This window comes from Nuphar pumila, chromosome 5 (genome assembly GCF_984573655.1).
Source record: "Nuphar pumila chromosome 5, dmNupPumi1.hap1.1, whole genome shotgun sequence".
In the NCBI taxonomy this organism is placed as follows: Eukaryota; Viridiplantae; Streptophyta; class Magnoliopsida; order Nymphaeales; family Nymphaeaceae; genus Nuphar; species Nuphar pumila.
In genome coordinates, this window is record NC_143253.1 from 117,530,087 (window position 1) to 117,557,578 (window position 27,492).

General features: G+C 38.3%; 1 protein-coding gene across 1 annotated transcript in view; it reads left to right on the forward strand.

The window, feature by feature from the left end:
- The first annotated feature begins 372 nt into the window (after positions 1-372).
- LOC149838315 (beta-galactosidase 10-like) overlaps positions 373-27,492 on the forward strand; it is a 97,066-nt gene continuing 69,946 nt past the window's right edge. Inside the window, exons 1-10 of the mRNA XM_090008224.1 lie at positions 373-549; positions 777-872; positions 995-1,107; positions 1,597-1,663; positions 1,772-1,864; positions 2,993-3,136; positions 5,040-5,128; positions 7,003-7,108; positions 7,243-7,330; positions 7,464-7,582. Coding sequence (XP_089864350.1) covers positions 373-549; positions 777-872; positions 995-1,107; positions 1,597-1,663; positions 1,772-1,864; positions 2,993-3,136; positions 5,040-5,128; positions 7,003-7,108; positions 7,243-7,330; positions 7,464-7,582 — 1,092 coding nt within the window. The remainder of the gene's footprint in view (positions 550-776; positions 873-994; positions 1,108-1,596; positions 1,664-1,771; positions 1,865-2,992; positions 3,137-5,039; positions 5,129-7,002; positions 7,109-7,242; positions 7,331-7,463; positions 7,583-27,492) is intronic.

Sequence of the window (27,492 nt, forward strand, 5' to 3'; positions counted from 1 at the left end):
ACATTATTTGTTTGACAACCCCCCTCTCTTTGGATCAACACTAAAAACAACAATACCCAGTTCCCCAAAAAAAGAATGACACCCCAAACACGACCCAAAGTCCAAACCCACTAAAACCAGAAGTGGGTCCCCAGGGAACCATCAATGCGGGACCCAGCTGTGAGGGGAGCTCCCAGTCCGAGACTCACATGTGGACAAAATGTGGGTCCCATTGATTCCCTCCCATGCTCCCTACGTCAGCTTTAGAGCGTCAACCAACCTTTGTATGCAGAGTGTAGACTCACACCTGCTGCTGCTGCTCGTGTTCTCCTTCTCTGTGAAGCCTCACATAAGAAGAAGAAGAAGGTGATGGTGATGATGATGATGATGATGATGGGGAGTGTTTCAAGACTCTCCTGCGAAGTCATTCTACTCCTCTCTTTGGCAGCATTCTCTGCCAGCTTCTCCCTCACCGGGAACGTCACCTACGACCACCGATCTCTCATAATCAATGGCCAGAGGAAGCTCCTCATCTCTGCCTCCATTCACTATCCCCGTAGCGTTCCTGGGGTAACCAACAAACAATTCTCTCTCTCTCTTTCTCTCTCGCTTAGACTTTAGTCTCCTGGCTCTGTTGAAATGAGATCCTATGGAGCTGTAGTATTGGTGAATTTTATAGTATAGTTAGTAGTATTGATGGTGTCACCATTTTCTCTATTTCTTTCTTTCTTCTTTGGTTGGTAGTATGAGTTTTGCTTGGTGGGGAGGTCTAATGGAGTTAGAATTCTGATGTTCAGATGTGGCCAAGCCTTATAGAGACGGCGAAGAATGGTGGCGTCGATGTGATCGAGACTTACGTCTTCTGGAATGGTCATGAATACTCTCCTGGCAAGGCGAGTTTCCTTTTACCAGAGATGTGCTTTCTTTGATGTTTTTGTGGATTCTTTGCCATTGTTTTCTTTTTTTTTTCCGGGTTTTGATTATGAGCTTGATTATTATTTTGGGAGAAATGCAGTATTATTTTGGAGGGAGGTTCAATTTGGTGAAGTTTCTGAAGCTTGTCAATCGTGCTGGGATGTATTCGATCCTTCGAATCGGGCCGTTTATTGCTGCAGAGTGGAATTTCGGGTTGGTGTTCGTTCCTTCCCCTGTTTTTCACTCCTGTCTATTGGGACTTTGGATGCAATGTGGGATATTGCAGTATGGAACACAATGTAGCCTCCCAACTTATCCCAGTTTTGTGGATAACTATCGTCTCGGAGGGATCGTAATTCATGTGCGTAAGATTTCCACTTTAAGCATTGCCTGTTACATGCAGGACTCAAAACTCTGGATAATCTTCATACACCAAGAATGGTGCACCCTATGACTTCCAACTTATTAATCAAAGGATTTCATATTGGAATCCTAGAAAGAATCCACTGGAGAATGGTCACTGTCCATTTTCTTTCTCCATCATGTTTTAGTTGTAAAATGTGTAAATAAAAGTGGCTGTTTCTTTTATCATTTGATTCGGCAAATATATGTAATTAAATTCTGCATTGATTTATCAAATATGCCTATAGAGGTGCCTTTGATTGGTTGATATTGATGCAAGTTGATTTTTTTTTTTTGTAGCGGAGTGCCCGTTTGGCTGCATTATATTCCTGGCACCATTTTCCGAACAAATAGTACAACTTTTGAGGTATGGAAACTACCATGGAACAGTTCATTTTCGTTATCAACATTGGAACTCTAGACTTGACTACTGGTTATTACGCTTTTGTGATAATAGTCCAGTTTCTTGTTTTAGAGTCACATGGAGAGCTTCACAACATACATTGTCAAATTGATGAAGCGCGAGAAACTTTTTGCATCACAAGGAGGCCCCATCATCTTAGCACAGGCAAGACCTACTCTGTTTTTGGCACATTTCTATACTTGTCATTGAATGTTAAGATCCTTGTATTTCCCTCAGTGTAGCCTTTATGCAAACTCCCAACTATTTGTGATACAGTAGGATGCTCAGATTTAGACTTCGGATTCATGTTTATAGTATGTTGATCGAGTAGAGAATATGGAAAATTAAAAAAGGTTCCAGTGCATAGTCAAGTTACAATTGTTAAATTTCATGTGAATGTGGTATTCTCAAATTGCTTATTTAACTTTACAAAAGTTAATGAGCCAATGAAAATGGCTATGAAGATATTTTTCTGGTGCAAGAAAAATATTGACAAGATGAAGCAATAATGAATTCTTTCATTTAATTTTATTCCTGTCTGGAATAGTTTTAAGTTGAGGAAAATATCAGATATAAACAAATAGGAAGCTTACTTCAGATTCCAGTGGTCTTTCCTTATAAGGGAAGTGAAGTTGTTGAAGGACACAGTTTATGCCCAATGAAAAAGTTACGCGGTTTCCTGGCATTTAACAAGCACGCTAGTAGCTTAACAGAAAGGCCAGTTCTATTATGGATTTAAATGCTTGAACCTCTGTTGGTTTAGGAACTGTTATTTTCAGAACATGAATTTCAACGAGATGAGCTGAAAGACATATCTCTTGCATAAATCCAAGTTAACTACCAAAAAGTTCTAGTAGGATGTGAAATTCATATCTGACCTATGGATGCAGCATCTGGAGAAAATACAGACTTGATGTGATAATTATCATCTGGACATTGACTGTTGGGTGAAAATGCTAATATACACATTATCTTTCTTGCAACCATGTGTGGATCCTATGTAATTCATTGTTATGCTTGCCTTTTGATATGTGAGGGGATTGACTACGATGTTAAAATGTACTAATTATATGGTTATCTCTTTGCTTATTAGCTACGATACTCACACCATGTAAAAGGCAATGGATACATATGCTAGCTATGCTTCTTTTATGAGAGGAACAGATATCTAGCTGGATTGCATGCATTATTGTAGATTCTGCATCCAAATAAGTTTACTCCATCTGCAACTTATTTCCCAATGGATAGTTTTTTTCTAATCAATATTTCATTCTGGCAATGCACTTTTTATAGATAGAAAATGAATATGGAAACTATGAAAGTTCTTATGGAGATGGGGGAAAGCAATATGCAGCTTGGGCTGCAAGGATGGCTCTCTCTCAGAACACAGGTGTGCCTTGGATTATGTGTCAACAATGGGATGCTCCGGAACCTGTGGTGAGTTTTTTTTTTCGCATAATCTGAAACACATCACTATTGAGGTAATGGTTGCATGTCTTGCTGATAATAATTCATTTCAATGATGTGCTTATGTTAGTTCATGGGGTTATACCTGATGTCCTTTGATTCTGAAACATTTATTGTATATATCTTTGAACATTTCCTTGTGTCCGTATAATTTTCAATATTCCCCCATGATAATAGTTGAAAAAATTTGCATTTTCTAATTCTAGGCTGATCAAAATTTCTTTATGATTGTCCACCTCATGTATATGTCCAGAGGATGCTAAGGCATTCATAGTGTACATGTCAAATTACAATTGGTAGTATTTTCTTAATGTCCAGTTTTTTTGCTGATAAAATGATGATCGATTCTCACATCCTTACTGAAACATAAATGACAGACTATGGGCCTGTTGCTGGAGTGCAACAATTATTGGAACGAATATAGATCAGTGAGCCATTAAGCCTTTAGTCTGAAGGCAACAAAGAGATGTCAGATCCTTGGGCAACCATTATAGATATATTCTGTTCCTCATTTTATAGATCTTGCTATAGGTTGCTTCTTTCTGCTACACAAAATGCATTTTTTATCAAAAAAATATACAATAACCAGAAAGGGATCAATGAGGTTGAAGGAAACAATCAGAGGAGCCATGTCTCACTATTGCCTGAAATAAGATTAACTATAAATCTAATACCAGGACAATGACAGATAAATGCCAATTGAAAATAAGATTAAGACAGAGATTGGTATTTAATTAATGGAGTTAATGCAGTGAATCATTTGAATTATCCATGTCTCTTGCAGTTATAGGGAGAAAATGTCATGTGTTCAGTAATATATATGACTGGTCAGGTGAAAAGACAATTATATTGAGTGTCACCTGTATGTGAAGCCATTGCTGTGACCATGAGGACAGTCATTGAAACTATCAGTTTAATATATCTATCATTTTAGTATATCATTGGATTTGTTAATTATTTATTTGCACGATGAAACAGTATGAAGAGGAAACTGTCAAATGTGGGTGCACTTGTGAACTGGTATGAATGAACATTAAATTTGGTGCATTGTTTTGAATGCTATTGATGCTGTGAATTGAGTTATCAATGTATCAGATTTGGCTAAGGATTAAAATCAAGTGAGATATACACAAACCCGTCTCATAAAATGTTTCAGTAATTTCAAGTCAATATGCAGAAGGAAATTACTTATGACCAGAATAATAAATAGGGATTTCATTTCAGAAATTCATGAAACTTAGAGGAAACATGAAATTAAACTGCTCTTTCATGAAATGCATAAAACAGTCCACACATGTACTAATAGATTATGCAATTGATAAGGTTAAATCTCCAGAAATAAAACCTGAAATATATTTTCGTATTTGATTATTAGTATTATTATTTTTATGACGAGGAACCCTCGCCGAAACAAGGAAAACCCCGGGTGGGGCCCCAAGACCACCCTGCCTTACATGGCCCACCTCTGAAAGTTATGGACACACCCGTTCACTAGCAGGGTTTGATCTGGTGCCTTCATCTCAGCTCCCTCTCAATAACCCTGCTGGCCATGCGTAGATTCATATTTATGTGAGAACTCAGTGGCATGTACACATACACGCACACACACACACACACAAACACATGCATGAAGTGTCATATTTGTTGGATAAGCCATAAAGTGTTATTAATATCATAAACTTTAGTAGAATAAAACGATCATTGCATCTTTTTGGCCCCAATGAATTTATAAATACCATGATGGTTCTACGCATTAATCATCATCGTGAGGACATTTTTTCAAATTGAATTCCCTAGTTTCTCTGTTACTTGTTTGTTTATCTACTATCTGTCATGGAGTTAGTCTTAGAAGTTTAATGTACTATGCTTGCAGATCACCACCTGTAACTCATTTTACTGTGATGGATTCATGCCAATATATGAAAACATGCCAAAAATTTGGACTGAGAATTGGCCTGGATGGTATGTTTCATTCTCTATTTTCCTCTAGTACTTTCAGTGTTTAAATGCCAAAATAAATTTTCCATACACATCCAGAATTTTAAGTTAAATTTAGTTTGAAATTGTATTATTTTTTGTAAAATAGTTGTCTTTCAGTAACTCATCCAACTTCCGATAAATGATTCTTGTATATGTATTGTTTTTAGTTATGCCCATCTGCTAGGAGACTTTTTAGTTTTGCCCAGTGCAGAGAGAATTTTGTTCCTCTTCAATATCCAAGGTGACTGCTTCAGCTATCACCGATGACCATTTACCATACAGAAAGTTCCATTAGCTTCCTGTCCTTCATCCCCAACACATTCTTCATCACTCCATGGTCAACTCTTGCCAAAAAATCTCATCAGCGGGTGTTTTCGCCGATATTTTGATCCTAATGTAGTCATTCATAATCTCATCACCACAAAGCTTGTGAGGGTTAGATTTTAGAAACTCTATTGTGATATGTATAGGAGGCATCAGATGATATCTTTGGATGTGAGAACATCCCCGCTTCCCTCTCATGTGCCAACTTTCATCACATACTGTTAGGTGTTGGTTGTTTCTCCTAAGTTTAAGACCATAGTGTACAAAATATTTCCTTTCTCTGAAGTTTAGTGTGATGCATCTCATAACCAGCCTCTACTTTGCGCAAGAAGATGTCAAACCTTGCTTAATATCATTTTGGTTCAGTTAGACCTTCAATGATCTACTGTCATTTGAAACCTTGTCCTTGATGGAAGCTTGAGTTTCTGTAAAAATTGTTTCGAGTTCAAAAAAATGGTAGTTTAAATGATAGTCTAATATCATATACTCTAGAACTTCTCAATTTAGGATACACACGAACCCTCTAACATCTGAAAGAGCCTGCCACCAACCATGTCAGCGCCTCTGATAGCTTTGAGGAAAAAAAAACTGTGTTCAGCAAGTCAAGACTAAACTTGGTGCATTCTGCAGCTTTGCTTAGATGTCTAGTTCCACACCTTCTAAGAGAACTGACAAGATCATTAAGAAGCAGGTTGTTAACCTTTTTACATTTATGCTGGTGCAGTCCCCGGAAGTTTTCTTCCTTTTTATATTACCTTCTTTGGGATCAAGTACTCCCCCCTAAGCCTTTCACTTGACCCCTTTCCCGATCCTCCTTTGGATTCAAATAATGCTAGCAACCTAACTGAATTCAATTTATTTGAATACAATCATGTTAAATTTATGATTAGAAGAGAAACTAGTTTGCAAAAAGTTAAAGAAAAAAATAGTATATTTGAAGTAACTTTATTGGTCAATAACTATGGTGATCAATGCTTGATCCATCACCAGTGATACCTCGTGGCTTTCATTGGAACCTATTAACTGGAGTTATATTTTTAACCAAGTTCTCTGGGAACACAAGCCGTTCTCTACCAAACATCATATATCATTAGTTCAAACTGAATGAAACTTCCCCGTATGCATGAAGGTAGGTGTACACTTCAAGTGAAAACTATAGTTGACCACCAAGTCTTTGACATAATAGATCGATGATGGGAGGGTCTTTCATGCCTCTTGTATAGAGCATGCTGTAGGTAACCATGATATATGTATTAATCTCCAATTGCCTGCTATAGAATAATCTCTACATGGTTATAAAGCCAACTGCATTTCATAGATTATGAAATTAACTTTGAGCCTAATGGGGAGATCATGGCCTCACATGGGCAGGTTACTAACCTATTTTTAATGTGAAGCAGTCACCTACGGAAATTTTCACCAAAGGAAGTGTTTTAGGTTTACAGTCATTACTAGTGTTCAATGGCCTTTTCTAATTTTATTTTTTAATGTTATATCTTCTTCTAGAGAAGTGACTGCTTCCCATGTTTCAGGTTCAAGACATTTGGGGCTCGAGACCCTCATAGACCACCTGAAGATGTTGCATTTGCTGTTGCTCGGTTTTTTCAAAAGGGAGGAGCTCTTCAAAATTATTACATGGTAACAAAAGTGAACTATTCAAATATACTAACTTGATGGTTTTAGTTTTGCATCCCTCTTCATATCTTGAAAGATGATTCTTTAGTATTTTCTGCTTATATTTGTTCAATTTGCACCTTGTGATTTGGTGAAAGTATCATGGTGGAACAAATTTTGGTCGCACTTCTGGGGGGCCATTCATCACCACGAGTTATGACTATGATGCTCCAATTGATGAATATGGTACGGAAATCTGCTATTTTGATTGCCATGTCGTGATGAGTTCATCAAATGATAACACAATTAAGGACACCAATCTTTGTTATTGTAACAGTTGAATTTTATTTTTCATTCTAGTTTTTTTTAAATGGTGCAGGCTTAGCAAGGCAACCAAAATGGGGACACTTGAAAGATTTACACAAAGCAATAAAGTTATGTATGCATACATTACTGAATGGTGTGCCAACAAATATTTCATTAGGCCCTTTGCAGGAGGTAAGGTTCACTGTTTATTGATGAAGGAACTTGTTCCTTTTTTAGTCTCTTGAGTAAAAATGTGGCTTGAATGAAATTTGAATTTTTTACTTTTTATTTGCCACTTTATATGCTATAGTGCACCGATTGGTCGAATCAACAAGCCAAAATTCTTGTCATTTATGCAAATAGAAGTAATTTGTTTAATTAATGTCTTCAACACTATTATGAGCCTCGTAGATTCATGGAACACTTTGTGATATTGGTTGTCATCAAGGATATTTCTATCATTTTGTCTTATAAACCCCAAATACCTACATAATGAAATCTAATGTTAAAGGGTGCAGATATTCACCCTTGCTGCCAATGTTTTTTCTTCTCCCTTCTTTTTTTCCTCTCTAATGCATTACGCAAAACTAACATGGTATCAGAGCGGCTTCTAGCGGATGTGCAGTGGATCCTAAGCAAATCTAAGGCTATCAGTGCCTCATAATCTTCCTTCTTCCTCCCTTTTATTGGTTTTCCCTTTTTTTTGCTTCTTTTCTTTCCTATTCCTCCCTTCTTTTCCCTTTTTCTCACTTTTAGTTGCTCCTTTTTATCCCAACTCTTCTTGGACAAATTAGATTCATCCAATTTCCTAGCGTGATAAAACCAGATTGTCCCCTTCATATAAGGGCATGATCTTACAGGTCACTTTAATGGAACTGATCATATGCCTTCTAAATACCTTGCATCTCAGGAGATTGACAAAGGGAAAGAAATTGCAAGTAACATACAAGTTTTCAATAAGAACCATAATTTTGAAGTTTGGCATATGAAGGACCAACAGCTAATCACTTTCATCACCTCTATTTTATCCCAATGAATTGTTCTTCAGGCTCCTAGATATATTATGTGTGAACTGATATTATTTGTATTAGATGTGTTCTCAAGTCTTTGTGTCTCATCTCATGCATTTGAAGTCGAGTCTTCAATCATCTTGTGCATGAGATGAGATCATGAGACACAGATTTGAGTTTATTATAGTGGCATTATATCATCTTGCTGCTATCAAATGCCCAGTATCAGAAACCTTGTTGCAACAATCGTTAATGGTCTGGACACAAAGTTCCATAGCATAGTGGCCTCTATCATCTTATGATGTCTTGAGGCCCTTCTACAATATGAGGCTACGTCTGTGCCTAAGATTGGCAAATGTAGCAGCATTAGAGATGTTCATGAGGTTCTAAACCTGAATAACTTCTCAATGTGAACACATGGAAGAGGCAGAAGCATAAAGGAAAAGGAGAACGTGGTAGAGGGCTTCCATCAACATATAGTCCTTTCCCAGGTGCCTTTGGTGAGTGTGGGATATTGCCCACTATGAATTGTGGCGTCAAGTAAATAACCACCTTTTCTTTTTCTTAGCACATTATTCACAGACACTTGTCAAGTAATTGTTGGTATGATTCAAATAATAATATTGGAGCTTCGTACATGATAGAAGGACCAACACCAGCTAGGATTCACTTCATATGATGGACTGACTGCCATATCCTCTAGTACTCAAGATCATACTGTCCTAGAGTGTTTCTTTCTGAATTTTGGGTATGGGGTCTGCTTGTTAGGACTCATGGTATGTGGATTTCAGGATTGTCAGTCATGTAAAAAATGCAGATAAACTCTCATTTAATCCTCTATTTAGAAAACAAAAAATTGCTAATGGAAATATGTGCTCAATATCTCATTTTGGCCTTGTTCAGGTTTATATCTCTTCTGGTTCCTTGAGTCTCTAATGTTTTAGGTTCTTTAGATTAAATGAAACTTAATTTATGTGTCATGGCTTCTTGTTAAGTATAAGATTAAATGAAATCCTAATGATTTGTTTTAAAGGACATCTATCATTCAGTTTTAAACATAGTTCTTGGCAGGATGAATGTGAAAGTTGCCAAGTTTTCACAAGTCAATTGCTAACTTTTGATTCAATAAATGAAAAAACTTCTTTTTACTTTCTAGCTTATCCATTTAGATGCATGGTGACCTATCTTGAATGATTCTTTATCTAAATCATGTTCTTATGTTATCTTTGTGGATAATTTCACTCATTTATTTTCTTTTCTAGATGTAAATCTGAAGACCTTTTCATGTTAAAAAATTTCAAGCCTTGTACTGAAAATTATTTTTCGCTCATGTTTGTACTTTTAGGAGTGAGAGAGGTGGTGAATGTTCATCTAATGCCTTTAAATACTATCTCTTGGATACTAGGGTTAAACATGAGATCTTATACCCTTGCACACTTTAGAAAAATGATATATCAGAAAGGAGGCATAGGTATATTGTGGATACTACATTAACCATGTTATATACGAGTGGTTTACAAAACTAATTATGTACTAAGGCATTCTACGTGACTGTCTTCCTCATTAACCTCATGCCCATGACATTTTGGATGCCAGATCTCTATATCATGCTTTGTTTGGCAAACCTTCCGGCTATTCATATTTGTGAGTGCTTTGTACGCATGGACACGTCACTGAGCAAAAAATTCTCCCCTCATGCTAGAATTTACGGACTTGTGGGTTATGATGAACAGCATAAAGGATTTTGATGTTATAATCCTTGCACTAAAAAGCTCTAAATCTCACAATGTGGATTTCTGCAAACAAGAAGCATGTAAGGATGCAGTTGAAAGTGTCAAAGTACAGAATTTTCTACTCTTGGTCCTTCAAAATTCATACAAGGTGCCATCTTGAGTTCCTAACATGCCATGATAATTTGCAATAATGTGACTCCATGGGTACTTTAAGTGAGGATATATCTAGAAAATTGCATTCAATTGTGCAAAAATGGGATGAACCCTTCAAGTCTACCTTAGAAGAAAAGGTCATTCAACCCAAAATCAAGGCCAGTATGTTATACCTACTCGGCATGTTGGCAAATTGGTGATGCCAATTGTGGTTCCGCCATGCAGCCAGTATACCAGAAGCAATTCTGCCCCTTATAATTGTTGAATCTCAAGCTGGACAGCAAGTTGAAAAGGCTTTGTTTTCATTGTGAAGATTATGTACCGAATATATATGTATATATATACATATGTATTAATATATATGTGTGTATTTAAATGTATGTAAACAAAATACCCATCAGGGGTATTTGAAAAGAAGTCGTTATTGGGTCTTGGACCCAAGTTGGGTCTCTGCAGGACCAGACCCGACTCCTGTACTGGATCGGGTCAAGATCCAAATGATAAAAGTGTTGTAATTAAGCTTGTCGTTAAAGGGTATTTTTGTACCCTAAAACTATGTATTAGTTATATACTCAAAATCTAATACAAATGAATACACGCTGAATTCCTTTTAACGAGTTTTCCCTGCAGCCCCTTCTCTCAATATCTCGTTCCTTCTTTCCTGCATAGGTGAACGTGGAGATCTTCATTTTAACATGGTACCGGAGCGGTGTTGAAGCTGGGACTGAGATCGCCTTCCAGAAATATCGACCTTTCAGCCTTCTCGTCTGCGTGCGACTTCTTCCTCCTTTCTTTCTATTTTCAGTTCTGGTAAGAATGATAATATCTCCTTCTTATCAACATCTCCTTCTCTTCCGTCAGCGTCTCCTCCTTCTCTTCTTTTGTTTTTAGATCTGATTCTCTCGAAATCAATCTTTTCCTTACCCAAAAGGGATTTTCGTGTGGATTTGTCGACGTGAAGAGACGCAGACCAGTTTCCTTCACTCGATCTCCGTCTGCACAATCCTTTATTTTGAATCTTTTCATATTTTTGTTTCACGATCTTTTCATATTTTTGTTTCACGATCTTTTCATATTTCTATTTCACGATCTTACTTAATCTGGAACCATTTCTTCATTATTGTGTTGTTTCATGTTTAAGTCTGAATATTTTACTCTCTGAAATCAATATTGTGCTGTTTCAGTTTGCATTACTTTTATCTTGAAGCATTCATAACCCTGTTTCACGTTTTCACTGAATCTGACACTGATTCAATTTTGATATTCAGTTTCGTTCAGTTTTTTTTCTGATCATACCCGAATATAATATATCTGTCACCCTAAAAAAAAAGGGGACAAAATATTCGAGTGACTGATTTCTTTGTCTGGTCCAGGCATTTCTCCATTTCTCTTTCTTCTTTCCTTTTCCACAATATTTTCAAATGGAGTCATCTTTCCCGCAGTCAGGCCTTTCCTCTAATTTTCTCAACCAATTGGTATCTGAAAAGCTGAATAATTCCAACTTCTTGACCTGAAAAAGGCATATTGTTCCTTTTATAAGGAGTTAGGATCTCTTTGGTCATCTGGATGGATCGGTCTCACCCCCTCCAAAGTTCACTTCGCAGGAAAAGACGGATGATAAAGGGGCGCAATCTATTGTTCTTCTCAAAAATCCAGATTATGTTGCTTGGATGAAAAAAGATCAAGCATTAGTGTCATACATCACCTCAACACTCTCACAAAAAGTTCTTGTAGCTATTCCCGATGATTGTTTAGCCAAAGAGCTATGGGACAAGCTAGTTCAGGCATATTCGCAAGTCTCTGAAGCGAGAATCGTGATATTGAAGAAAGATTCAATGTCTATTATGGAGTACCTGAATAAAATGAAAGGCATCACAGATCAGCTGGCTATTGTGGGATGTCTCGTCAGTGATAAATGTTAAGAAGACACATTTGGATTGGATCAGATCTTGATCCAATCCATAACACCGCCTAAGGCACGCGCCTCTAGGCGGTGGCATACTTGTAATTACATTCCTTTTTTATTATGTATTTTGTAAAATGTACATTTTGAGTATAAATAGAATGATACAAAGGGGGAGATGTATTCTGCGCCCCACTTTATCTCTCCTCTCTTCCTCCCTCTCAGGTTTTCCTATTTCCCTCTCTATCTCTCTCTCTTGTTACAACCCACATATATCAAAATCTTACATGGTATCAGAGCAAGGTTCGGGCTGAAGACATATCGTGCGGGATCCCTCTCTTGATCGTAAGTTCCTCTCTCCCAAAATCCCTAAACCTCTCTCCTTCTTGCCGTGAATCCCTCTTTCTCTTTCTCCCAAATAACCCTATTTCTCCTCTTCTTTTTCTTTCTTATCGTGAAGATCTCCTTTTACTCCGAAAACACCATCTGTTTTTGTCTCCACTGTGCCCTAATTTCTGCCCTAATTTTCAATCCGCCCCTAATTTTCTCAAATTTTGCCCTAGTTTTACCTTAAATCCCTCTATGGCTGCCCTCTCTTCCAGCTTTCTTTCTCAACTTATCTCTCAAAAACTCAATCAAACCAATTATTTGACGTGGAAACGTCAAATCATCCCCTTTATCAAGAGTCATCGGCTTTATGGCCACATTGATGGCTCTCTTCCTGCACCACCTGAGTTCAATGTGACTGATGTGAAGAATGCTGCCGGGGAAGTTGAAAGCACATTAACTGAGCCTAATCCGGATTATGATACATGGACGGCACATGATCAAGCTCTTGTTGCTTATATCACATCAACCCTTTCAGGGATTGATGATGATCTCACTGCAATGGAGTTGTGGCAGGCCTTAGCCACAACATATTCCCAAATTTCTGAAGCCCGATTTCTTCAACTTAAGAGGCAATTTCAAGATTGCAAGCGTGGTACTAGATCAGTTTTGGAGTTTATGACTGAACTGAAGAATATTAGTGATCAACTGGCCATTGTGGGACACCCTATTAACGATAAAGACAAAGTTCAACAAGTCCTAAGTGGGTTGGGACCTGATTTCGATGTCTTCTGTACTGCTTTAGAGGTGTTGCCTTCCCTTCCCTCATTTGAAGATCTCAAGGCAAAACTGCTTCAACATGAAGCCAGCCGATTGCAACGTCAGGACTTATTGCCGCATGGTCAACACAATGTTCTTGTTACAAACACTTATTCTCATCCAGGGAATCGTGCTAGAGGGTTCCATGTGCAACCAGGGACGGGAAGAGGAATCCTTCCTACTCCTCAGGCTACCACACAGGGAAATATCCCACGGAGGATCCCTACTTGTTTTTATTGTAACAAAAAGGGACACGTAAAGTCTGAGTGTTGGCACAATCCGCAGAACAAAGGCAAAGGGGTTCGACGCGATAACACGCAGACGAGTTCACATGTGCCAGGCAACCATATTCCTCCAGATGTGCAACAAATTCTTATGACTGCTATGTCCAAGATCAATTTTAAACAGAATGAGGAAGGAACTTGGTATGTGGACTCTGGTGCAGCAACTCATGTGACTGATAATGCAGGTAAACTTTCTAGTGCTCTCCCTTATTTAGCTCAAGGCTCAGTTGTTACAGGAGATGGATCCCATCATAAGATATCCCACATTGGAAATGCACAAGTGTCTTTGTCTCACTGTTCTTTACCCTTGAAAAATGTTCTAGTTGTTCCAAATATCAAGAAAAATATTATTTCTGTCTCTAAGCTTATTGATGATTCTAATTCCTCTGTTGAATTTACTCCATCTTCTGTTTATGTCAAGGATGCTCGAACCAAGAAGACATTCGCTGAGGGTGTTCGCAAGGGCAACATGTACGTTCTTGAGGAAGCTCCAACAGTGTCTGCGTCAAGTGTCTCTGTTCCGTCTTCTCCTAGTCCTCATCCTGTTGCTTTAACAGAGTATGATAGGTCATTCATTTGGCATGGCCGTTTAGGTCATTGCAGTCATTCTTTTATTCGTGATCTTGTTAAGAATGGGTTCATCCCCAAGTCCAGTCTGAGTCCTGTCAATGAGTCAGACATGTGCTCTAATTGTCATATTTGTAAGAGCCATGCCTTGCCTTTTCAGTTGATAAATAAACGAGCATCCAAATTATTTGAGACAATATATTCTGATGTTTGGGGACCAGCTCCTCTTTCTTCTTCTTCTGGGAGCAAATATTATGTTGTTTTTATTGATTCTTACTCTCGATACACTTGGATTTATTTTATGAAGCATAAATCCGAAGTGTTTCACTTGTTTACTCAATTTCATGTCTTAGTCCGCAACAAATACTCCTCTAATATTGTGCATTTCCAATGTGATGGTGGGGGAGAATTTATCTCAAAAGAATTTACTGAGTACTTACTAAATCATGGGATCACTAGACAGATTTCCTGTCCACATACACCTCAACAAAATGGCATAGCAGAGAGAAAACACAGACATATAGTTGAATCTGCATTAAGCATGTTACATAATACTGGCATCCCCATGACTCTTTGGACTGAAGCTTTCCATACTGCCGTATATATCATCAATCGTTTGCCATTGTCATTACTTGAAGGAAACTCTCCATATTTCCTTTTACATCATGAACACCCTGATTACAATGTGCTGCGGGTTTTTGGGTGTATTTGTTATGTTCATGTTGATGTCTCTTTACGAAACAAATTTCAGGATCGGGCTATTATGTGCAGATTTATTGGTTATTCTGACAGTTATAAAGGGTATAGATGTTACAATCCCAAAACTGGGCGTGTACACATTTCCCGTCATGTTGTTTTTGATGAACTCAGATTCAAGGACTCGACAGACACATTTGTGGAATCCAATGCTGATCCTGAGACTTATGATCCATGGCTAAGTGCTGAAATCTTATCTCCACAGGGTGATCCACATCTTCGGCTCCAATATGTCATGACACTTCCTTTGCCTCATCCCAAGTTGATTCAGAACCATCCACATGTGATCCTCGACCATCTGGATATTTTTCAGGGATGACCTATAGTAGAAGGCTTCCCTCTATCCGTGCTTCAGACACAACCAATGTTCTTCCACGTAGATCAGAACGGGTGAGACATCCAATTGACAGGTGGGTCAGCTATGACAATTTTTCTTTAGATTTTCAGATCTTTATGACAGAGGTGAACAAAAATGAGGAGCCCAAGAGTTATGATCAAGCCTCTCAAGATAGACGTTGGATTGATGCCATGAATGAGGAGATGTCTGCCTTGCATGAATGTCAAACTTGGGCTCTTGTTCCTCGACCAGACGGGAAAAATGTAGTGAGTTCCAAATGGGTTTATAAGATTAAATATAAACCCGATGGCAGTGTTGATCGATACAAAGCCCGTCTTGTTGCCAGAGGATTCACTCAACAGTATGGTGAGGATTATGATGAGACTTTCAGTCCAGTTGTCAAGATGGGGACAATACGAGTTATTCTTTCACTGGCAGTGTCATATGGATGGCCTTTATATCAGTTGGATGTGAAGAATGCATTTCTTCATGGCTATTTGAAAGAAGAAGTATATATGGAGCAACCTCCAGGGTATGCATCAAGTGATCCTACTCAATGGGTTTGCAAACTACAGAAGTCATTATATGGGATCAAACAAGCATCTAGATCATGGTTTGACAGGTTCTCTCTCCATATTCAGCAGGCTGGTTTCACTCGAAGCGCTCTTGATCATTCTTTATTCTTATATTGGTCAGGTGAAACTGTAACTTGGCTTCTCATATATGTGGATGATATAGTACTCACGGGAAACTCTTCCTCTCATATCGCTCATGTTAAAGAGGTCCTACAAGAGGCTTTTAAAATGAAAGATCTTGGCGAGCTACGATACTTCTTGGGGGTTGAACTTGATAGAAAGGATAATGAGATGACTCTCACTCAACATAAGTATGCTCTTGACATATTAAACAAGGCAGGGATGTCGCAGTGCAAACCCATAAATACTCCCAGTGTTCTTAATTCCAAGTTGCGTGCTCTTGATGGAAGTGATGCATATCCTAATCCTCGGTTTTATCGAAGTATTGTTGGCATGTTGCAATACCTCACTTTTACCCGTCCTGACATAGTATATGCAGTAAATCAGGTCTCTCAATTCATGCATGCTCCCACAGAAGAGCATATGGAAGCAGTTAAGCGGATTTTACGCTATCTCAAAGCTACTATTGGAGATGGCCTCGTTTACACAAGGTCCTCAAATGTCTTGGATGGACATCATCTTTATACCTATACTGATGCTGACTGGGGGGGTGATCCAGATGAGAGACGGTCTGTTTCGGGTTATTGTGTTTTTCTTGACTCCAATCTCGTCTGTTGGAGTAGCAAAAGACAACGGGCCATTTGCAAGTCAAGCACAGAAGCAGAATATAGAGCCATGGCTGCCGGCACTGCTGAAGTTGCATGGTTACGACACCTCCTTGGAGAACTCTTACTTCCCATTGCCAGCTCCTCCTTCCTTTGTGATAATCAGAGTGCTATTAAAATGGCTTTCAATCCCATCTCTCACAGTCGTACCAAACACATAGAGATTGATCAACATTTCATTCGTCAAAAGGTTGAAGACGGGGTCATTTCTCCAACATATATTCCTACATCACAACAGGTAGCGGACTTGTTTACTAAAGGACTTACAGGCGAGCACTTCTGGACTTTGAAGAACAAGTTGTGCATGATTCATCCCCATGCCCAACTTGAGGGGGGCTGTTAAGAAGACACATTTGGATTGGATCAGATCTTGATCCAATCCATAACACCGCCTAAGGCACGCGCCTCTAGGCGGTGGCATACTTGTAATTACATTCCTTTTTTATTATGTATTTTGTAAAATGTACATTTTGAGTATAAATAGAATGATACAAAGGGGGAGATGTATTCTGCGCCCCACTTTATCTCTCCTCTCTTCCTCCCTCTCAGGTTTTCCTATTTCCCTCTCTATCTCTCTCTCTTGTTACAACCCACATATATCAAAATCTTACAATAAAGACAAGGTGCAACAGACCTTGAGTGGATTGGGTCCGGACTATCATGTTCTGACGACATCTTTATTGTGTCTCCCAGAGCTTCCAAAATTTGAAGATCTTCGTGCAAAGATACTGCAGTATGAAATGACCCTGAAAGGGTTTTCTGAGGACGCCCATGTGCATTCAGGAACTGGCTACGGGGCTGACTTATGGTAGAGGTAGAGGAGGAAATTCCTTTCGAGGAAGGGGAGGACAAGGGAGAAATGCTTTTGGGGGTCGTGGTCTACTTCCAACGCCAAGTATATAGAGACAAAAGCCTATTCCTACTTGCTTCCTATGCAATAAGAAATGGCATATTAAAGCAAATTGTTGGTTTAACCCTCAAAATAAGGGAAAACCCCCACAAACAGATGCTAAGAGGGATGGAGAAGTAAAGGAGTTGCTATTTGGCAGGCTTGAATATGAAACAAAATGATAAAGGCATTTGGTACGTCGACTCCGGAGCAGCGACCCACGTCTCGGGTGATGCGAGTAAACTCTTGAATCTTACTTCTTATGTTGGTAAAAATAGCATAGTCACAGGAGATGGTTCTCATCACTCCATCTCACATATTGGAAATGTCATTATACCCATGTCCAAGTCTTCTCTTAATCTTTTAAAGGTTATTCATGCTCCTAATATTCAGAAGAACATTGTTTTTGTCTCAAAACTTGTTGATGATGTTAATGCATCAGTTGAATTTACTCCCTCTTCTGTTTATGTCAAGGATCTTCGCACGAGAGAGACATTCGCTGGGGGAAAGAGATGAGGCAACATGTACATCTTTCAAGAAGATCCCTCATTCTCTGTTCATTCTGCCTATTCATCCTTGAAGCCTCATTAACATCCATCTTTTGTTTCTTCTGAATATGTGTTTGCCATCTCTGAATGTAATAAGCCAACTCTTTGGCATAATCGTTTGTGTCATTGTGGTCGTCATTTTATTGAAAACTTGTCTCGAATAATTTCATTCCCAAGTCCAGTCTGAGTTCAGAAGCTAGTGATATAAAGTGTCCTAGTTGTCATTTATGTACGAGTCATGTTTTGCCCTTCAATTCAATTAATAAGAGAGCTTTAAGGCCCTTTGAGATCATATGTTCTGATGTCTGGGGTCCTGCCCCAATAGCTTCTGTTTCTAGTAGTAAATATTACCTTATTTTCGTTGATAGTTATTCACACTATACTTGGATATTTTTCATGAAGCACAAATCAGAAGTTTTTGGATTGTTTCAAAAATTTCATTCCTTTGTCCAAAATCATTTCTCTACCAACATTCTCAATTTCCAACGTGATGGAGGAGGTGAATTTTCTTCTAGTGATTTTGTTGGTTTTCTTCAACATAATGGGATAAAGAAAAGAGTGTCTTGCCCACATACACCTCAACAAAATGGGATTGCTGAGAGGAAGCATCGACATATTGTTGAAAGTGCAATGAGCATAATGCACAAAAGTAATCTCCCTATTACCCTATGGACAAAAGCTTTCCACTCCACAGTCCATGTGATAAATCGATTGCCTATGACCATTTTAGAAAATAAGTCACCACTTTTCTCTCTATTTGGCATACAACCCGATTATCATGAATTACATGTGTTTGGATTCGTTTATTAAGTTCACATTGACAGCTCATTGAGACATAAGTTTCAAGACAAAGCCTTAAAGTGCAGGTTTGTGAGATATGCTGAAGACTACAAGGGGTATAGGTGCTATGATCCATTGAGCAAACACGTCAAAATATCAAGAAATGTCATTCTTGACGAAATCAATTTTAACAATCAGCCTGCTAACTCAAGTCTTCATGTTGCTGACTTAAGTCCCAGTGTTGAGGTGTACTATCCATGGTTAAATTCAGAACTCTTCTCCAATGCTAAGGAAGATTGTCCTACAGATTGCAGCCAGAAGGAGATATGTGAGGAATCAGCAAATGCTTTCCAACCAAAAAAGGTTACCACATAAAACTTGGAGCCAGTAAGGTATAAGGGTGTTGTATACACCCGGCGAGAGAAAGAGCCCTCATCCATTCCTTGCACAGATACGAGTCCTTCTACTCCTGCTCCACAGATGTTGGACATCAGAAGATCCTCCCGGACCCGACATCCGCTTGACAGGTGGGTAAGCTATAAAAAATTTCATTGGATTTTCAACTGTTCCTAACGTCCATAAATAAAGAGGATGAGCCTCTCACATTTTATCAAGCTGCAAGTTCTAGAAGATGGATCAAAGCAATGAATGAAGAAATGGAAGCCTTATATGAATGTGGTACATGGGAGGTTGTGCCTATACCACTAAATAGAAATGTGGTTGGGTCGAAGTGGGTGTACAAGATAAAATATAAACCAGATGGGAGCATTGAAAGATATAAAGCTAGACTTGTAGCCAAAGGATTCACACAAGAACAAGGACAGGACTTTGATGAAACTTTCAGTCTTGTCGTTAAGATGATGACCATTTGTATTGTGTTGAGTCTAGCCATTGAACATTGATAGACATTGAGCCAGTTAGATGTAAAAAATGTCTTTTTACATGAGGACCTAAAAGAGGAAGTCCATGTGGAACAACCCACTGGGTATGCAGAACAAGATGTCAATCGGTATGTATGCAAGCTGAAAAGAGCACTCTATGGATTGAAACAAGTTTCTCGGTTCTGGTTCGAGAGTTTTTCGCTAGAAATACAGAAGCACAATTTCTCTTGATCTCTTCTAGATCACTCATTATTCATCCACAATGAACGAGAGGTCACCACTCTTCTATTGATATACGTAGATGATATCATTATCACAGGGAACTGCAGAAATCATATCGAGGAAGTAAAGAAGTTATTAAATCAGAGATTCAAAATGAAAGATTTGGGAGAGCTATAATATTTTCTTGGGGTGGAAGTTGATAAGACAGGTGATACACTTACTCTTACTCAATACAAATACACGATGGATATTCTTAGTAGGGCAAGCATGAAAGATTGTAAGCTATTGGCAACTCCAAGTATCATCCATCAGAAATTGAGTTCTAAAGAAGGGGATTTATATGGAGATTCCACTAGGTATCGCAACATAGTTGGCATGCTGCAATACCTGACCTTTACTAGACCCGACATAGTGTATTCAGTTAATTAGGTATCTCAATTTATGTATGAACCTCATACACCGCACATGGAGGCAGTTAAGCAAGTACTTCGTTATCTGAAGGGTACAGTTGGTGATGGGCTGGTGTACAGGAAAAGCGAATTAAATCCAGGTGACAATGAAATCATTATTTATGTTGATGCTGATTGGGCGGGTGACCCAGATGAACGACGGTCAGTATCTGGTTATTGTAGCTTCATTGGATCGAACATGGTCTCTTGGAGTAGTAGAAAGCAAAAGGCGGTTGCTAGGTCGAGTACTCAGGCTGAATACAGATCGATAGCTGCTGCCACTGCTGAGGCTACATGGATAAGACATCTCCTAACAGAGATGGGAGAACCGATTGCTCGATCACTTCTGTTGTGTGATAATCAAATTGCCATCAATATGTTTTTTAATCCCATCCATCATAGTCGAGCAAAGCATATTGAGATAGATCAACATTTTGTCAGAAAAAAGGTTGAAGAAAGGAAGATTGAGCCTATGTTTGTGCGAACTGAAGAGCAAGTTGCAGATATTTTCACCAAAGGGCTGACAAAGGACAGATTTTGGTTTCTGAAAGGCAAGTTGTTCATGGTCCAGGACCACGCACAACTTGAGGGAGGCTGAAAATAAGTCGTTATTGGGTCTTAGACCCAAGTTGGGTCTGTGCAGGACTAGACCCGACTCCTGTACTGGATCAGGTCAAGATCCAAATGATAAAAGTGTTGTAATTAAGCTTGTTGTTAGAAGGTATTTTTGTACCCTAAAACTATGTACTAGTTATATACTCAAAACCTAATACAAATGAATACACGCTGAATTCCTTTTAACGAGTTTTCCCTGTAGCCCCTTCTCTCAATATCTCGTTCCTTCTTTCCTGCACAGGTGAACGTGGAGATCTTCATTTTAACAGTATTTTGGTCATTTTATAATATAATAGTGGTCAGCCCATTAGGGGCTGACATGTCCTTTTTATTTTTATTTTATTTGTTGTCTTGAAATTAGGTGATGATGGGACAGCTCCAACTAGCTGTTGGAGCTGCCCCCAATGGTCACAAATGTGACCGTTGGGCCCCCAACAGCTAGTTAGGCTGCCCCCACTCCCCCTCTCTTGTTATAAATAGGGGTTCTCCCCTTGTACATTTTAATGCTTTCTCAAGCATTGTGTAATACAAGCATTTTAATTTCATTACATGATATCCGAGCTTTGGTATTCTTGGGTTGTGATTCATTCGAAAAGGCCAAGAAGATGATCATGAGATTGGTGAAGCATCGGTTCGTAGGATCGTTGCATTGGGAAGCACACCATCAAAGTTCTCTTCAACAAGATTCTTCTGTTAAAACATATGTAATAATACATCTATATATATATATATATATAAATATAGATGTATATTCACCATAATACCCGATAGGGGTATTATGGTCATTTCACAAGTACCCAATAGGGGTACTTGTTTTATTTCTTTTATTTTGCTGATTTTTATTTTTGTTTTTTTATTTTTTAAAATGTATTTTGGATACCGAAAAAGGGCCCCACAATGGAGTCGTTGGGGCCCCCAACGGTCACAATTGTGACCGTTGGGGGCTCCCAACAACTCTATTGGGAGCCCCTTTGGTCTCCTTTTCTTATAAATAGAGGGAACCCCCCTTGTATGTGGTATTGCTCTTGAGAGCTCCTCTTCAATAATAGTGATATTATTTTTCATGTGTGTAGCCTTTTTATAAGGCCTTTCGTATATCCCTTAGTGGATTTCCTCTCTTATGCTTGTTGCATTTGTCCGTGTGGGACATAGTGAATGCTTTAGCATTCTTGGATTCTTCCGCATATTTCATTACATGGTATCAGAGCCATACGATCTTCTAAGCAATGTAAGTCAAGATCGATCTATCATTCAAGCTCAATGGAAAAAATTACATGATGTGGGCATCCGCAATGGAGAATAATCTCAAAGGGAAGAAGCTTTGGGGTTATGTAATGGGGACCATTCCGGAACCCCAACTTAAGCTCACAAAGATGGAAGAAGATCAAGAGAAAGCACTTGAAGGCGATGCTCGTCTCAAGGCTATTGAAGATTATCATCATCAAATGGAAGATTGGGAGAGTAACCATGCAAAAATCCTAGCATGGTTTATGAATAATGTTGAACTTAAGGTATGTGCAAATATTGCAAAATTCCGCCGGGCAAATGAAGCTTGGTTTTTTATGAAGGGTATGTTTACCCAAAAGGATCTTGCAAGAGCTTATTTTTTGCAAGAAAAAGTGAGAACCACAAAACAAGGTGACATGAGCATACAAGACTATTATAGTGCTCTAAATCCTTTGTGGGATGAATTGGCTCTTTTAGAGCCTAAATGGGTGTCTATGGAGGATGTGGTTCTAAGACAAAAACAAATGGAACAAGATAGATTGTTTCAATTTTTATTTGGTCTTCGTCCCGAATTTGAACAAGTTAGATCCTCACTTCTCCATAGATCCACGTTTCCTCCCTTAGAAGAGGCTATTGCCAAGATTACTCAAGAAGAGACTAGGCATAATATGGGTAAAAGCATTGATGAAGTTCTTGCCGTATCTAAACCCGGCAATCATGTCAAAACATACAAACCACCTCATTTTGGTAAGCAAGGGAGTGGTGGAAGAAAAATGATTATATGTCATCATTGTTATGAGCCGGGGCATATTAAACCCGTTTGCCCAAAACTAAATGGAGCATTCAAGCCAAAGGTGGCTTCCGTTGAAGAATCATCCACCAAAGAAGATGACGGCAAGAACGGGGATCTCAAAGATACTCTTGGACAAATTTCCTTGGCTCTCCAACAAATTCTAAAGGCTACTTCTTCTACCTCCGGTGCCGCAATTGCCTCATCATCACCTCCCGGTACGTACTCTTGGATTTTAGATTCCGGAGCTTCTTTTCACATGACCCCTCATGAAAATGCATTAACCAATGTGCACACCAATTCAAAAATGTCTTGTGTCTCTACGGCCGATGGAACTTTTCTCAAAATAAATGGTGTTGGAACTCTTGATTCTAAAAATGTTCAAAATTTCCTTGTTCCAAAAGTTATAATAGTTCCAAAATTAAATCTTAACCTCTTTTCCGTTTCTCAAATAGCCGACCATGGATGTGAAATATCTTTCTCATCCCAAGGGTGCTTTGTGCAGGATCTCCGGTCCGGGAAGCGGATTGGGCAATGCCATAGGAAGGGAGACCTTTATTTTATGGATAATTTAATGCTTCCAAATACCTCATTTTGTACTTATGTCCAAGACAAAAATATTGAAACTTGGCATAAAAGGCTTGGACATCCAAGTTACTCTAAAATGTATCTTTTTCCTTTTGGACACAAGTTTTGTAAAGAAAAAGATATCAATTGCAAAGATTGCATTTTTGGCAAAATGAAGTCTACTCCTTTTCCTATTAGATCATTTGTGACAACAAGACCTTTTGAATTGGTGCATTCCGATGTTTGGGGGCCATCTCCGGTTCTATCTAAAGGTGGTTATTCATATTATGTTACTTTTATTGATGATTATACTAGATATGTATGGATTTATTTTCTTAACTTTAAATCGGAAGTTTTTAACTTCTTTAAAGAATTCCATGCAAAAGTTCAAAATCAATTTCAAAGTCAAATATCCATTTTTAGATCTGATTCGGGTGGAGAGTACTTATCAAATGATTTTCAATCATATCTAAAACAACATGGCATTTGTCATAAAAAATCTTGCCCAAGAACTCCTCAACAAAACGGTCTAGCGGAAAGAAAACATAGGCATATTTTGGAAACCACTAGATCCTTACTCATTTCTAAAAATATTCCTAAAAATTTTTGGGCTGAAGCCGTGTTAACCTCCACCTATTTAATCAATAGGATGCCATCTTCAAAATTGAACAATATCTCTCCTTATGAAAAACTTTTTAATATGACACCCGACTACAATCGTCTTCGAATTTTTGGGTGTAAATGCTTTGTTCTTTTACATAAAAGAGATAAATTGTCACCTAAAGCAATAGAATGTGTATTTTTAGGATATGGTGAAAATTAAAAAGGTTATAGATGCTTTGATCATAAAAACAATAAGTTATTTGTCTCTAAAGATGTAACTTTTTTAGAAGATGAAAATGGATTTGACATATTGGAAAAATCAAATGAAATTGATTATATGTTTATCAATGATCTTTTAGAAGATTCAAATGATGACTCTTTGAGTCATTCGGAAGTTTTAGAAAATACTCATGATTCTCATGATAATGATGTATCACCAACTAATGGTGACAATCTCCAAGTATACACTCGGCGTGAGGAAGCCCAACCTATTAGTGCTTTAGAAAAATTTTTGCGGCTTAATGAACCCCTAGAAGAGACCTCCCTTAGGCGTTCTTCTAGAGAATCAATTCCACCTAATAGGTTTGTCTCATATGAAACTCTCTCACCTAAATATAGAGCTTGTCTAATAGCCTTGCATTCTTACTATGAACCTTCCCATTATAATCAAGCAAAAAGTATACCTCATTGGGTTGAAGCAATGAAAGTTGAACTAGATGCTTTAAATAAAGCTAAAACTTGAGAAATAGTTCACCTTCCTCCAAATAAGAAAGCTATAGGATGTCGATGGGTCTACAAAGTCAAAACAAAAAGTGATGGTTCCCTAGAGCGTTATAAAGCTAGATTAGTTGCTAAGGGATACTCACAAGAGTATGACATCGATTATGAGGAGACTTTTGCTCCCGTGGCTCGCATGACAAGCGTTAGAACTTTAATTGCGGTAGCATCATCTAAGAAATGGCCTATTGTTAAAATATATATATATATATATATATACTTATATATATATACATCCGTATATATATAAGTATATGTATATACATATATGTATATATATATTATTTCTCATTTACATAAATACCCGATAGGGGTATTCTTGTAAAACCACTTATGTATTTTTCTCCTTTTTATTTTTTCTCTTTTTCCCTTTTTCCTTTTTCTTTTTTCTTTATTTTTCCTTTTTTGTAATGACCACAAGGGGGCCCCACACTTGTAGTCGTTGGGGCTCCAACGGTCAGATTTCTGACCGTTGGGGCTCCCAACGACTACAAGGGAGCCCCCCTTGTGGTTCATTTTAGTGCTTCCCTCTATAAATAGAGGAGGTCTTCCCCTCTTAAATGTATGGGTTTATACCCCTCTCTCTTCTCTTCTTCAATAATATCCAACTTATGACTTTAAGTCATTTCCATATTTGAGAGTTTTTGTGTGTGCACATTTGGTGTTTGTGTTCTTGGCTTTAGTGGTCACTCTTTAAGAGTGACATTTGCTCTATTGGTGCTTCCGCCTCTTTTCATTACATGGTATCAGAGCTCGGTTGGTGATTGGGCTTCTCTTTTGTCATCTTGGAACGCGTGCCTCTCAAAGTTTTTTGAAGAAAAGAAGAATAGTTGGTGCCGATGGAACGTGACTCTAAAGTGGAGCTCTCTTTTAAGCTAAATGGGTCCAACTACCTCATGTGGGCCTCCGCTATAGAAAATCACCTAAGAGGTAAGAAACTTTGGGGTTTTGTTATGGGAACTACTCCCGAACCCTCTCTTGTTCTCACCAAAATTGAAAACGAGATTGAGAAGGCTTTAGATGGCGATGAGCGTATCAAAGCCATTAATGAACATCAATCCAAAATTGAGGATTGGGAAAGTAACCATGCCAAAATTTTGGCATGGTTCATGAACAATGTAGATCTTAAAAATTGTGCTAATATTGCCAAATTTAGAAGGGCCAATGAGGCTTGGTTTTTCCTTAAGGGTATGTATACCCAAAAGGATCTTGCTCGACAATTTTTTTGTCAAGAGAAAATCCGTTCTACCAAACAAATGGACATGAGTGTCCGAGACTATTTTAGCTCTCTAACCCCCCTTTGGGATGAGCTTGCTCTTCTTGAGCCTAAGTGGGTTGCTCCTCAAGATATTGAGCTAAGAAGGGAACAAATTGAAAAGGAGCACTTTTTTCAATTCCTTCATGGACTTCGCCCGGAATTTGAACAAGTAAGGGCATCTCTTCTCCATAGAAGCAAAGCCCTACCTATTGAAGATGCCCTTGCCGAGATATGTCAAGAAGAAACTCGGCTTGGTTTGAGCATTAAGAGTGATGATGTTTTGGCCGTTACTAGGCCCGGATCTAATGTTAAAGCATATAGACCTCCCCACTTTAACAAAAATAACTATGGACCTAGAAAGGGGATTATATGCCATTATTGTAATGAACCGGGGCACATAAGACCGGTTTGCCCAAAGCTTAAAGGAAAAGTTGCCGCCGTTGGAGAAGATTCTCCAAAGAAGGAAGAATGCACAAAAGAAGGAGATATCAAAGAAACTCTAAATCACATCTCTGAAGCTCTCCAACATCTACTCAAGGCTTCTCCTTCAACATCCGGGGCCGCCATTGCCTACTCTTCATCTCCTCCAGGTATGTGGATACTAGATTCCGGTGCTTCTTTTCATATGACATCTCATAAAAATTCTCTTTCAAACATTTTTTCCGAACCTATATCCTCTTGTGTTTCAACGGCCGATGGTACATCATTAAAAATTGAAAGTATTGGATCTCTTAATTTTAAAAACTTTTTTGTTCCTAAAGTAAGAATCGTTCCTAAAATAAATTTAAACCTTTTTTCCGTATCTCAAATTACCGATCATGGATGCCAAGTCTCTTTCTCACCCAAGGATTGCACCGTGCAGGATCTCCAGTCAGGGAAGCTGATTGGGCAAGGCCATAGAAGGGGTGACCTCTATTTTATGGATTTTTTGACTCTTCCATCTAAGCCATCATGTAATCTTGTAAAGGACAAAAGTATTGGAATATGGCATGAGAGACTTGGCCATCCAAATTTTGTAAAAATGTCTCTTTTTCCGTTTTTGAACAATACTTGTAAAGACAATCACATGACTTGTAAAGATTGCATTTTTGGGAAATCTAAAGCTATTCCATTTCCACAAAGAAGTTACTTTACCACTCGGCCATTTGAACTTATTCATTCCGATGTGTGGGGACCTTCCCCTATTTTGTCTAAAGGTGGTTTTTCGTATTACGTGGTATTTATTGATGATTTTACTCGATTCACAT